Source organism: Pseudopodoces humilis, chromosome 8, assembly GCF_049639895.1.
Source record: "Pseudopodoces humilis isolate 2021_Gansu_Grassland_sample_001 chromosome 8, ASM4963989v1, whole genome shotgun sequence".
Lineage (NCBI taxonomy): Eukaryota > Metazoa > Chordata > Aves > Passeriformes > Paridae > Pseudopodoces > Pseudopodoces humilis.
In genome coordinates, this window is record NC_142207.1 from 4,351,440 (window position 1) to 4,365,586 (window position 14,147).

A 14,147-nucleotide genomic window follows, 5' to 3' on the forward strand; every position below is an offset into this window, starting at 1 on the left:
CTTTATCTGATGGCAAAAATCTTGTACCAGATGTTCTTTTATTTGATCTGTTTTATGATTAATCAGATTTAGCCCAAAACCAGAACGAAAACCCTGCTATGGCACCTGGCTGCCATCACACAATAATTTGCTTTGTAGTCGGGGGGGAGGCTCATATAGCCCTTGAAACGCTGCGGTGCAGACTCATAAGTTTTCATTCTGATACATTCTGGAAGAAGGGAGTATAAAGTGAATATAATAGCTGTCAGCAGGATAATTTTCCAAACATCTCAGACTGGTAAATGCCACTAATTTCTCCTAGAGGTAAAGTTAAAGGAAGTTTGGGTAGTAAACAGTTCGGCACAGAAGCTCTCGTGCCTGGCCAGGCAGTGCTGATGTTGCTGCAGAAGGGGTGGGACAGAGTCTGGGATGATGAACCACCAGCCACAGGGCTAAACCTCATCCAAATAGTAAAATTCCACTTCTCTGTAGGAAAATATTGTGCCAGAAGGAGAGCATTCGTACAAGCTCCTTCAGTAACGCAAGACTAACGTTTATCAAGAAGGGAAAATGTTATGAGTTTATAGGGTTGCTGAATCTAGTATTGTGGAGGTACGTTTGGAGTGGAAAGAGAAGGCTCTTCCCTTAGGAAAATCACTTAAAATGAAAATGTGAAGCGTCACCACTGTTTTGCTTCAAGCTGGGATAATTTTGTCATGAAGAGCCTTTGTACAACAGAGAATGGTAACTGTAATTTTTTAATAATAAATACTATGGTTGGTTTTATTGCACAAGGAGAAATGGTTTATGCATTTCCAGGGCTTGCCAAACAACCATGAGCTCCCCAGGTTTGTCAAGAGTGGCACCCCTGTTTCTGTGGTATATCCTATTTACTTCTTATGCTACATTACTGGGAATACACAATTGATATTTGTCAAATAGCATCCATTTACAACACAAGTTTCTCCAATTTCAGTACCACCAGGTGTAAGTCTTAAAAAAAAGCCCTTGTTTTTCAGATATTCCTTCTGTGCTTCTGGCAAATTGCAAATATATGATCCTTGAGAGTAGTAAGATATGGGAACATAACAGGAGATTGTGGAAATGGATAATGACTCCTGTCAATGACATTATGCATTATTATTATTTTAATCATTTGCTATCACTGAGAAAGATCCTACTAGGTTATTCCTGATGTCGTGTTTAGGAAAACAGAAGAAGTAGATAAAGCTGTACACTTTACCTCACAACATTTGCACAATGAAATTGAAAATTTCATAAATAGGTTGCATTAAGATCTAATTAAAAAAGGAAAAAAAAAAAAAGTTCTCTCCTTTGGCAGTTTTCATGTGGGTTTTTAATAGGTGTTGTGTGAATGCCATAAACTATGGAGTTAATCCTAAATTACTAATGGTAGGACTGGTTGTCTCTGCTACCCCTTGATTCTACTGGAGATGCATTTAATTGCCCAAATCTCAACAATTTCAGTAACAGGGCCTTCAGGACTAAAGATGACAAATCCATGATTTAGCACATGCTCATGGGTATTTGGGAGATGAACTTTGTCCACCATCTCAGAAAATCACATTTATTAAACAAAGGTAATTCTATTGTGTTACTCAGAGCTTTGGAATATATTTATTTTGGGATAAACTGGTGAAGGAAGTACTTTAAACTGGCTAATAAGCCATGTGGTCTGGTCATAAATTTTACCATGGGAGTTTGAAACAGATGGAACCAGACATTTTTCTCTTTTTTCTAGTTTTCTTGTTATTTTTGAGAACTGATTATGAACAATTTATTTTTTTTTTGACAAGGAGTTTCTACTCCAATCATTGGAAATAAATTTCACCTCTCCATGCATGTAGGTGCAGCAGCTCTGAGTACAGCAGGATGGTGGGTAAGGAACTTGGCTTGTTTTATGTAAACATCTTAATTTATTGGGTAATAGAATGATTTGGAAGCTTCTTTTGAAAGAAATGGGCTTTTTTGTGTGTGTCTCAAAATTGTCCTTTAAACAGACTTCGAAAGGTGATGAGTTCTTTTCTGTTCTAATAACTTTTATGAGGCTATTTTTACGAGAAGCAAACCTTGCAATCAGCATTAAGATTTCCCATTTATGCCTTCGCTAAGCATGTCCAGTTAACTGCAAAATGTCACTTGTCCTAAGCAGATGTCTGCCTACCACAAGCTGGCATTGAGCTGCCCTTTAGAAGAGTTGCATCAGTTCATTACATTTCCCCTGGTGTGGGCCAGCACCACTTCTCAAGTGTTTTGCAAGAAAAAAAAAATAAAAATCAGAATTTCTTTACAATAGCTGGAAGATGGAGTTTAGTGCAGATTAAGGTCATGGTTTCCAGGTTTAGGACTTTGCGTTTTGCTTTGTGTCCCATTTATTGTTGCACTTTTGAGACAGGGTCTTCACACTGATCCATTTTTATGTGGGTTTTAATACCTCCCAATTTATGTATTAAAGCCACACCAAATCTAGATTGCCAGGCAGCAATTTCCATCCATGACACTTGGTATGCAAATATCCACATTACAGCTCACACATAGAGAACTTTTCCTGCAGCTGTTGGAGATGCACATTCAGAAAGCCTTTAATAATGAAACCAATGGTGCACTGCAGTAATGAAAAATTCCTTCAGGGATGTTTTCTCTAGCAGGGACAGCGTGTAATGCAACCCCCTGAATTCAGACAGGGTGGGTTTTTTTTGTTCTGTTTTTAATCTTTGGTCTTTCTTCCCTTCCTTATCCTCTCAAATACTTTCTGCCTTCTTTCTGCTCCTGTGTCAGCTGCTGCCTGGCAACTTTTCTCTGTGTGGTGGGACAGGGCAGGGCACCCGACCGCCTTTGGACTGGCTGCCAGCACCATCCCCTAGCAACCAGGCCAGGCACTGTGATGCTCTGCAAAGGGTTGTACACCAGCCAGCAACTTTGGTCCCCACTGCCCCTGCCACATCAGGCACTGGGGGAGTCACTGGTGCCACCATCCCTGCCTACCTAAACAACCACTCAAAGGCCATGGCTGGTACACCATAAACAAGAGCACAACCCAAGTTTCAGTGATGCAGTCCAGGCGGTTTCATAGTGACTAATGTCAGAATTACCTTTTGGTGATAATTAATATTCCTGTGTTGTATTATACCTGCAAGTATGAATGATTGGTTCTATTTTGCTTAATTCATCTCAATAAGAGATTTCATAATATTCTATAGCTTGATGAATTAATTTATTTAACTTGTCAGTGTTAATAATTCTGATTACGAGGAAGAAGTTATAAAGTACAGTAGGTGCGAACAGTTCTCTAACAGCAGTTTTAACTTTGAATTTACTTCTGACAAGTACTTCAGTCTAGTCTCCTATGCAATTAACTTCCTTTTTTTGGCTGTTATAAGGAAAAGAGATTCCCTTGACTCCTTTCTCTAGCTCTCCACTGTATCTGCTCTCTGTGTAACTCTCCAGTGCTTCTGGTTTTTTTTCAAATGGGACTGAGTGAAGACTTCAATAAATATTTGACAAGCCAGTCTGGTTCCTGAGCTGTGTACCTGCCACTGGTCTTACGTGTCTCGACATTCAGACACCACACAGAAATCTGAACACAGCTGTGTCCATTCAAACAGCAAGAGGGAGGCTGGAAATGCAGAAAGGGCTTCCAGCTAAAATCGCCATTCCCTTTTCTTTCTCAAGTATGAAGTTAAAAGCCTGTCATACAGCAGGTGATGGCTTGAAACATCTGAATTATAATATATGTATAGATACTGTCTTGTATTATGGTCATTTCAGCAAAAGTCATTTTGTTTATTCATATAATATATACATTAAAACTTTCATACAGTTCTTGGTGCAGCTTTTTTTTGAATGTGGAAAGGAAAGATGAGAGTGGCAGTTACTTATCTGTATTTTTACTGTACTGTTGAGGTCATCCCATTCCACCATATAGAGATGCACCATCCTTTCATCACTTCATAGCAATTGATGTTTAATGGAAATGAGGCTGAGGGGAATGATTTATCAAAGGTCAACTTTTATTTGTTCAACAGCCTGTATTTTAAAAACCCGACTTCTATGAAAATTCTTGCCTCGTGGTGTTATCTTAAAGCAAGTTACATTTTTAGGCAATTTGAAAAATAATTACTTATCAGTAATTGTGTTTTTAGTCATAATTCTTAACCACATACTCCATATCAACAATTTATGTCCTGTAAACAAGGAGGCCATTGACTTTATTATAAATATAATTTAAATATTTTAATAAGCTTATGTGCATATGTGATCAGAAGTATTGAAAGCAAGATCAATCACTTCTTCAAAGTCTCTCATAAATGCTAATGTTTCAAATGGGCACTAAATGGTACCGTATCATTAAAGGAAATTATTCACAGAGAGTAGTGAGGACTGTTGTTAAATAAGTATGGAATAAGAATGAAAGCAGCAAATTAGATGGTTGAAAAGCAGGATTTTAGCTGAGGTTCTTTTGTGAGGAGGCACGAAAGGGCAGCACACCAATTAACAGATAATGTTTGGGGGGAAAAGTGTCAACACTTAGAACCCTGCAGACCTTGAAAGTTTTGCAGAAGATGCGAGAAGTTGCAAGATGAAAGATTATTCTGCAAAGACAGTTCCATATCCTGAGAATGCTGGGACAGTGTGTTTGCTGTGAATGTGTGTGTCTTTATACCATGTGACAGTCCTGGCATGGGGGAAATGTCAATGATTTAAAGAGGAGTTCCTTAAAATTGGAATTTCCTCGTTTTCCTTCACACGTTTTTCTCACTTTGCTCCAGTATTTGCACATTTTTATATTTGAAATGCAAAAGGTTGCTCAAGTAAAGCCACAATTAATGCCTAAGAGCCGTATAGGTGGCTTGGGGAGTTTGAGGCAGGACACAGAGCAATCTCTTTCGCAAACCCGGTGGAATGATGCTCCAGTGTGACATTCAGCATGACTTCGTTTTGGTTATAAAAGCAGCCGATTTCCAAGACCATGGACACCGCCAGATTTTTTCATCCTTATTCAGACCTGTTTCTGAATTAGCAAAGGTTTTCTACTCTGGGATCCATAATTCTGCTCAGTTATGGCTGTATAAATACTAGTTGACTGTAGGGGAATTACACTGGCTTTAAAGGCAGTAGATGAATGAAGAATTTGATCCAACTGTATTTTCCCCTTTGGCTGTAAATCCTTTGCTGTCAACAAGGAAACCTACAACCCTCTGTGAGTCCTGACAGTCCCTCAGGACAGTGAGGACAGTCCCTGACCTCAGAGGTGACTCTGGGACCCAGACTGGGAACTTCAGATCTTGGGCAGCTGAACTTCCCCCAACAGAAATAATGAAATATTTGACATACTACGTTGTGTACTTTTCTATCCTTCTGCATTGTTTGGTCTGTCTGCTCCTGGAAGCCTGTTGGCAGTAGTGCTTCATATAAAAGGTATTTAGGTTCTGTGCTGTGGACATAAACCGAAGGTGAAAGAGCTGAGGCATTACCCTTGGAATGCGAAGGTCTCAGCCATCAATATTAGCCTGGCTGTCTTTGGAGAAAACTAATATCTTAGGGTGATATAGAAGCTTTACCACCTTTCACCTATTAAAGGGTCTGTTTAAAAAAATAAAAAAAAACCCAAACATGTGAAGATGTGATAAACTAGATTTGGTTTGGGGCTATTTTAAGATAATACTCCTATGTAAAGTCGCATAAAGTCTGAACAGGCTGTATCGACTGTGAACTGAGACTTACCTCAAGACAAAGAAGAACACTTAGATTGAGTTGGAGATGGCATTGTGCTGTTAAAGCAGCGTGATCCCCTCCTTTCATTGTCTGTGAATTATTTAAAAACAAAGCCCTTTTCAAGGACAGGTTGGCCAAGGCTTGGAGCCACCTGGTCTAGTGGAAGGTGTCCCTGTCCATGACGGAGGGTTGGAAGTGTTGGTGTTTACCACAAATCATCCTGCGATTCTGTGGAGCATCATTAACAGAAGCCAAAATTAACCTGGGCAGTTTCGGACGACGACTTGGCGCTCACTGCCAGAGGCCGCGCATCGTCATCCCCGCAGCTTCACACGGCAAAAGGGCTTGTGGGGTTTAATTTCTATTTTTTTTCTTTTTTTAACATATATACATATATATTTCTTTTTCTTTTTGCTAACTCACTCCTCCTCTCTCAGCCCCACTCGCCTTTGCGAATTAAAAAAAAAAAAAAAAACAAACAAAAAACCCGAAACAAGCGCTGAGATTCCAGAGAACATTCGCGTTCCCACGCCAGGCGGACGGGGGCAGGGGCTGAGGGCCGCTTCCCTCAGGCGGCTTCGCGCCTCCGGCGCGCGCGTGCGGGGGGCGGCGCGCGGAGCCCCGCGGGGCGGCGCGGAGCCGTGAGGGGCGGCGCGGGGCGGTGCGCGGGGCGGTGCGGGGCGGAGCGCGGCGCTGCCGGCCGCCGGCGCCCCGCGCTGCCCGCTCGCTGCGTGCGGCGAGCCCAGCCGCGCTCCCCGCTCCGCAAAGTGCCGGCGGTGCCGCCGCGCCCCCTCCCGCACGGGCTCTGCCGCTCCGCACCCGCGGCCGACAGGCTCGGCTCCTGCCTCTTCTCCCGCACGCCCGCCGCGATGTCCGCGCTCCTTCTGGCCCTGGCGGCGCTCTGGGGATTACCGCCCGTCGCCGAGGCGCTGGCAGCGGCAGCCCGCGGAGGTAAGGCGCGTACGTGGAGAGGTGCGGAGCCGCGGAACTTCCCGCCGCTTCTGCTCGGGAAGTTTTGCTCCCTTGCGCCTTGCGCGGACGGGCGCGGCCGCGGAGCGCACCCATCGCCGCGCTCCATCGCCGCGCTCCATCGCCGCGCTCCATCGCCGCGCTCCATCGCCGCGCTCCATCGCCGCGCTCCCGCACGCCTGGACTGCGGGCGCGCCGCGCTGGGTTGGGGGCGAACCTTGGCGGCGGCGAATACACGGGGGCTTGGAGCAGGATGATGTCCCCAGTGGTCCCGATGGCCTTACCGGGTACGAGCCCCGGGGTGCGATCCGCCACGGGCGGGAAGAGCCGCTGCTGCCGGCGACCGCTCCGGTCCCGGCCACGGCTCCCCGAGGCAGCCCCGCGGCCGGCGGAGATGTGCCGCAGGAAGGGCGAGCGCCCTCCGCTTCCCACAGCCTTCCAAAAGTTCCCTCTTCAATGTCCCCGAGTTGCCGCTCGCTCAGTGCCTGAACTTGGATTTGGGCACGGGGGCTCGGGGCCCCGCAGCCGCGGGGTGGGCGATCACGGAACTTCCAACTCTGTTCTGCTCAGAGAAGTCCCCGGTCCAAGAGGGTTGCGGTTCCCCTGCCGGAGCGGGGCTCGGGGTTTAGTGTCGCTTATTGCACTGTCACCAGAGCGCTCTCATTTTGCTGCGAGATGTTTGAATTGGATATTATTTTAAGTATAGCCGAAGTCCTCCTTATGTGTGGCTCAGGTGCGGGAACGGCGGTGTGCTGCTCTGACTCAGGTTTTCTTACCGCTGTAGTAAACCCTGCTCACCAGAAAATTGTCTGTCGGCTTGTAGCCCTTCAGCTCCCAAACTGCGTGGTCTCATGAATGAGATACCCAGGGTGGTGGTGTACGCAGTCTGCGAGGGTTTAGTTAGATTTCAGTAAAAATGTAACTCTCTAAAGTCTTGAATTCTCACTGTTAGACATCCAGCTCCTCTCCATCACGTACACATTACCTACTAAATTGTTTACTAACTGCTCACAACTCGTCTGGGTGAGTGCGGATGCCTTCGCACAGTCGGTCTGGGCTATAGATCTCTGCTTCAGTCGAACTACCGAACCTCTCCCGTCCCTTTCCCATGTAACTATCAGAATTACATAGGTGATTCATGCTGCGAAAATGAGAAATAGCTACCTATCAACGAGAAAAGTATTGCTGCAGCATCACAAACTTGCATGTTTAAAACACTGCATCATCACAAGGTGCAGGGATATTACGAGGAAATGAGGATAGTATTCCATAGAACACTTGGACAGCCAGAGAGGAAAGGTTCTCAGGAAACCTTTTCAGTTTTATGAAGGTACATATGCTTTTGCTTTGGTTCACAAAGATTCGTGGTCGTGGTAGTGCTTGTTTGATGGAAAATATTTCAAGAACTTTCCATGGTATTCACAGAACAGTCAGATTAGATTTCAGCAACTGTAGCTTGCATCTGATCTTATGAATAAAAATCAAACTTCCAAATATTTTGTGGAATTGTTTTGAAAACTGATTTGTCGCTCTGTATTTCTTCATAGCAGTAAGCAAGTGTCAGTTATGCATGAATATTAATTTCTGGTGTTGAAATTTTAATTTTACATTTTATTTTTTTTTCATAGTTACCTTGCTCTGATTTACTGTTTCACAAAAAAAAAAAAAAAAAAAAAAAAAACCTAAAAAAAAAAGGTGCTGTCAGCTTATATTAAAATCAATCCTATCTTAAAAGGCAACATCCTTGTAAATCATACCAGCCCCAAAAGTGGGATAAATCAAATTTACTTAGAATCAACTAACTCATCATATCATAATGTCATGTCTTATCAAAACTGAGCACTGCACAAATTAGGACTTAAAAGGCATTTTGTTTAAAAAAAAAAAAAAAAGTCAAGTGGTCTCAACCTAAAAGGGATTCAGGATGAGGCATCCAGAAAGGGTACACATCAGATAAACTTTATGATACAATGCAAAAATTATTGACCATACCAAGCTGATTTTCCTTTACAGGAGGAAATTCTGAGTCACTGGAGCATGCTAAGCTTAATGTATGTGAAAGGCACTGAAATTTGGAATGCACTGAGGCTCGCCATAGGTAATAAGAGAATTGGGAAAATGTCATGGGTTGTGTTAATAGCTGTGTTGTGGTAGCCATGGTAATATAAAATATTAGTGAGGGGCTGTAGGGAGAGGTAACACTTTCTCTTAGATCACTGGGCAACATCAGGAGGAGAAAAAGGGGTGGGGGAGAACCCCAACAAAGTTTGAATTATCTAAGCCCTTTTCTCTAGGTTTAAAATACAATTAAAATTTTTCAGTCTTATCAGGTCTGTCCTCAGCCAGGTTACAGCTCCTCCAAGTTCATGTATATAAAAAAATTGGGAAGAGAAAATTATATGGACAGGGGGAGATGGAAATGAGATGGAAAAGGGAAGTGAGCAGAAGGGAATGCAGCCAGGAGAGTGTGGTAGGATAAGGGCTAAGTCCTGCTGCAGCTGAGGTTGTGCCACTGAAGCCACAAAGAGGCGATTTCCTTTCCTTCTGCTTCAGTCAGTTCTTCCAGAGGAAACGGATGGAGCCAGGTTCCTTGCAACACTTGCAACTCCTTCACAGTTTAGCTGCAACAAACGAATTTCAGGAGCCTGGGAAAAACCTTGCGAACCGTTTGTGAAGCTGAGAAGGCAACATTTGTTACCTGCTCTCCCTACAGACGCTCGAGGGAACTTCACAAGTCCCATCGGTACTCTGTGGTTCTGGTGGGCGTTTCCTTCCCACAGCTCTTCCGAGCCTTGGAGCTTCACTCTGCTCCCTGCCTGGGCTCCTACACCCTTTTTTGTCATCCTTGATTTTTGTGTCTGCTGTTGTGAACGTCATCACATAGATCCGCTGCATGGAGTGATTACCTAGAGGTGATCCAAATTGCAGAGATGCCCCGGATAATGGGAGTTTAACTGGATAATCTCGGTGCTGTCAGTGAGATGTGTATCCACACCAGTATTAATGAGTTACATTGCTCGTTATTAATCGACTTGCTGTCTGTGCTGAGGATTGCTTGTGTTGGGTTTTGGTGGCATGTCACTGCTGTCAGCAGCGCTGAGCCTCTGTCTTCTCCCACTCTTTCATGTGTGCTTTTAGTGTTTTGGAGCTCTCAGGCAGATGCTGGCATGGTGGAACAGCAAAGTCTTGCAGACAAGAGATGCTCCTGCAAAGGGAGACTTTATATGGGATGGGAAAACTTTGTCACGTAACTTAAAACTCAGTTTCATGAATGATGGCATATCACATGTTTGTGTTTGTTTTTTTTTTTTTCTTTGCTAATTTGAAAACTGTTTTTTAGAAGGAATGACAAATCTTCATTTTTACTCCTTTCTGCAGTCACAAAAACACTTCCAAAACTTCTGTCTTCATCCCACTTAGCAGGGAATTTATTGTTCTTGCAGTGTCCTTTGACCGTATTTAAGTGAAATCTGGAAGCAAATTACTTTGAAATAGAATTTTCAGGCTTAAGGTTAGGCTGGTGGGAGTTTCGATTACTCACCCCTGTGGCAGAAATACAAACCAGGTGAGATAAATTTATCTCCTTGGGACGACTGCTGATGGCCTTCATTCCCTGGTAAGGTGCCACAGCAGGTGACTCTGCACTGGGAGCCTTTACAATACAACTTTGTCGTTATTAGCAGCTTAATGCTGGAAACTGGGTGTACCAGCACTGCTGTACTTCACCAGACTGAGCTCCAGCTTGGCCATCTGTTGGAAAGCGTTCTTGAAAAAAACCTAAAAAAACTGTTTCTGTGCTGTACTACAGAGGTGTATGTTCCCATAGTTAACTTTGTTGTGCTTTGAACATAGATAATAAGTATTAGTATCTTATGTGCAAGAGATGCTTCCAAGGTCACAGTGACTTTGCTGTTTATTTATTTACCCTAAAAGAATCATTACTTAAGAATGTGCCTATCATTAGAGAGGCAAAATTACAGAGGAGAGTGAAAATATGTCAAGGAATATGGGGTAGTTCTTTGCAGGATGTGTGATAAGGGTTAATTAAAGTCAGAAATTGTGGGAGATGTCCACAATTGCAGTTTCAGTGGCTGGCTGGTTTTGGAGGCACTAAGTGATGTCTGTCTGCCCTCAGCTGAGTGTGAGTGCACACACAAACCCCTGGCACTCCTGGAGCCTGAGCAGGCTCTGTGTGTGTGTTTCTGTGAACTGATGTGCTCATTCTCCCTTACCTGGGTTGTTCCTTTAAGTTCAGAGATTTCCGAGAGCTGCAGTTTAGTAAAAAGAAAGTGGTAGAAACGCACAAAGTATTTAAAGGCTAAGCTGCATTTCAAAGTTCAAAACTAGGTGTTTGATGTGAAAAGACTATGTGTAAACTTGTTCAGCAGCAAGCCTTTTACTAATTTATCACAGCAGTTCTGTGGCAGGTTGAAGGAGCTGTCCTCCAAAGGCTTGGAGAGAAGCTCTCACCACACACAGTTCTTCCTTTGAGGAGCTGTGTGACGGCTGCTATGTAAATCTAAGCATATGCCATACCTTTGAGGTTCATATGGACCCCAATCTTTCTGCATTTAAATTGGCAAAACTCACATTGACTTCAGTCTGCAGGTCAGAGAGAGTGTTCCTCCAGCACCTTCTTGCAGGTCCTTTAATGGTAATTTGCAGTTGTAGTTATTAGGTTTCTCTATTTTGCATTGGCTCTAAGGACTTAAGTAATTGTAACTCGTGAATTTAGAATTACAGCTTTCTCTAGAAAGGCTGGTAATTTAGATAATAGAACATTATTTTTGTTACAGTACCATATTTGGAATCCCAGCGTGTTGTTGCTTTTTCCTTAGTTTTTATGTATTAATCTGTTGCTTAATAGTCTTGTTCTTCAAATGAAATTAAAAAAAAAATTTGCTAAGAGAACTCATTTTAATTGCACTTCCTCAAAACATTCTTAATGATGAACAGTGAAGATGAAAATAGCAGAACTTGGCTACTTCTTAGCGAGTCATACAGACTATTGAGTCTGTATTTAATGTCAGTTTGGGCTAAGTGTAGACATTGCAGAACTAGGTCTTAAATTTGTAAGTGCAATTAGGAACTAATTGGCTTTCTTTAAAAATGTAATTACTCAAATAATGACTTTGCACCTTCTGTCCAACCCACTAGTTTGTTTTTTAATTGAACAAGTTGAATCTTTTCCCCCTTAAATTATCTCTATCCAAGAGATGAAAATATTTGTAAACTTATCCCAGCTAGCTAGCCAGTTGTTGACCATAATGGGACAAATTCCCAAGATGTACCAAAACACAGGGCTGTAAAGTGATACAAATCTTTGTTTTTAATCAGTTGGTAAAGTGAAAAAACCAGGACTTGTTGCTGTAGAATCAGCTGCCCATCCTAGCTGTGGTCCTGCTGACAGGATTCCTTTGGTGAGGATGCTCCAGAGCCTCTACAGGAGGGAAGGGCATTTTCCCATGGGTGCTGGGCTGTGTGAGAGCAGGATTGGATCTCAGTAATGGAATTCCAATAAAACTCAGTCAGTGCCTTTTAATTAGATTTAATGGGAACTGGGAAGGATCATTAGAGATAAACACATGCTTTTGCCAGTAATACGTTCACTATGTTATTAATCTGATTTAATTTGCAAGATCCACATAGCAGGAGTAAGATTTTTCTCTGTACCTGGGAAGTGTTATATGAGCCCATTATATCTTGTTGTATATGTCATGGCTTCCCAAGCAGTATGCAAATACAGAATTGGGGCTGGGCTCCATGTGTGGTGGTTATGAACTCTGGCAGTGCGAGGGTAGAGCTGCATGCTGGAGAGAAGGCTGTTTGTCTCTTTAGAAACCACATTTTTATTGACCATTTAGCTATAAATTGCAATGGTGTATTAATAACAAAACACTGCAATATGCAGAGTGTGCTGCTAAGTAATAGGGCTTTTTAGAGATGATGTAATGCCAGTCTGGAAGTGAGGTACGCCTGGAGATTTTTATTTCCATGCAGTTGGAAATACAGCCTAATTCTCTGAGGCGGAAAAACAGATTACAGCATTACGAGTTCTAGATATGGTACGTTGCATCCTGAAATGCGCTTCCCAAGCCGCCTGATGCTCCTAAACACCTCTCCTGCTGCTTCCTGCTGAGTGATGAGGCCTTCCAGAGGAGCCAGACAGCTGAAACTCAGCTTCGCTTCAGAAACAAGGATGTACCTGTTTCCTTTTCTTGGAAATATCCATGTATTTTGGGCTATCTATTGCCTGGTTTTCTGTAGGACATCCCTCGGTAACTTTTTGGCATGGCACTCTTGAATGACTTATGCTTCAAGTGCAGTAGAATAAGCGATAGAAGCTAAAATCTAAGACTTGAAAATAATATCTATAATTCCTCAAAGTTTTCACTACTGTAGAGCTCTGCTTTTAACAGCAGTTCATAAGGGTCTCTCTTGATTTTCCTCGAATGAGCAGAGAGATTAAAAAGGTGCAGTTTTGGTTTTTGTAGTGGTATTTTGGGGTGGGGATGGGCCGTGTGCAATGCTCTGCAAATGCAGTGGTTTTGTGAGGTGCTCTGCCTAGAAGATTGTTCTGCAAACACATGGATGTTCTCCCGCAAAAATCTCATTGGCTTTCGTATAAAGCTTTGTGATTGTAATTTACCTGCCTGGAAACCAACAAAAATATTTTGACAGTGGTACTTTTTAAAATATAATTTTGATATTGTCAAATAGTTTAGGCTGCTGTTTATAATGTTCTCAGAGGCTGTGATACGGTGTAGAACACTTGGGTCTCCAACTCCCTTAACAAGCAGGAAAGTATTTTTCCTCAAGTAAAGTTCTTCTGAATAATTCTAAGGCACTGGAAGTACCAAAAAAGCACCATTTCTGATACATCCCTCTCACACTATAATTTTTATTTTTTTTTTTTTAGAAATGCTGTCATATTGTGTAGTCATAAAAATGCATGTTTGAAAAAGTTACACTAATGCCAGATCATGAAAAATCACAGCAATTTTCTAGATGATAGGTAGATTTCCACAAAACACCTTCCTCTTTTTGCTTGCAAATACAGTGAAGATAAAAGGAGAGAGAGCAAAGTAAGTTCATTGCAGGTTGGATGCTCTTTTGCATATGCAAACACACTGATTTACCCAAAGTATATTGGTATTTATGTAAAGCTGTGTGCTTAGGAAATCAGAGTGTGTCATTTGCCAATGAGACTTCTTCTCTGGAGCAAAACATTTTTTATATTTTGTAAATAAATAGATTTCAGACCTTCAACAAGACCACTGAAGTCAATGGATTCTTTGTTTTGTCCTTGATGTAATAGAATCAGGTTGTTTGTAAGTGTGAAGGAACTTTGAACAATTTTATTAAAATTTCACTGGAAATTCTTTATTAGAGGATCTCTAATTAAATTATATCTTCCTGTGAGGTCACAGGAAAAAAACAGAGAAAATTCCAGACAGCTCAAT

The 14,147-nt window shown here is 42.4% G+C and overlaps 1 protein-coding gene across 1 annotated transcript in view; it reads left to right on the forward strand.

Annotated features, from left to right (window-relative positions):
- LRP1B (LDL receptor related protein 1B) overlaps positions 1 to 14,147 on the forward strand; it is a 714,787-nt gene that overhangs the window by 84,213 nt on the left and 616,427 nt on the right. Inside the window, exon 3 of the mRNA XM_088058617.1 lies at positions 6,251 to 6,666. Within this exon, the coding sequence (XP_087914743.1) occupies positions 6,251 to 6,666 (416 nt within the window). The remainder of the gene's footprint in view (positions 1 to 6,250; positions 6,667 to 14,147) is intronic.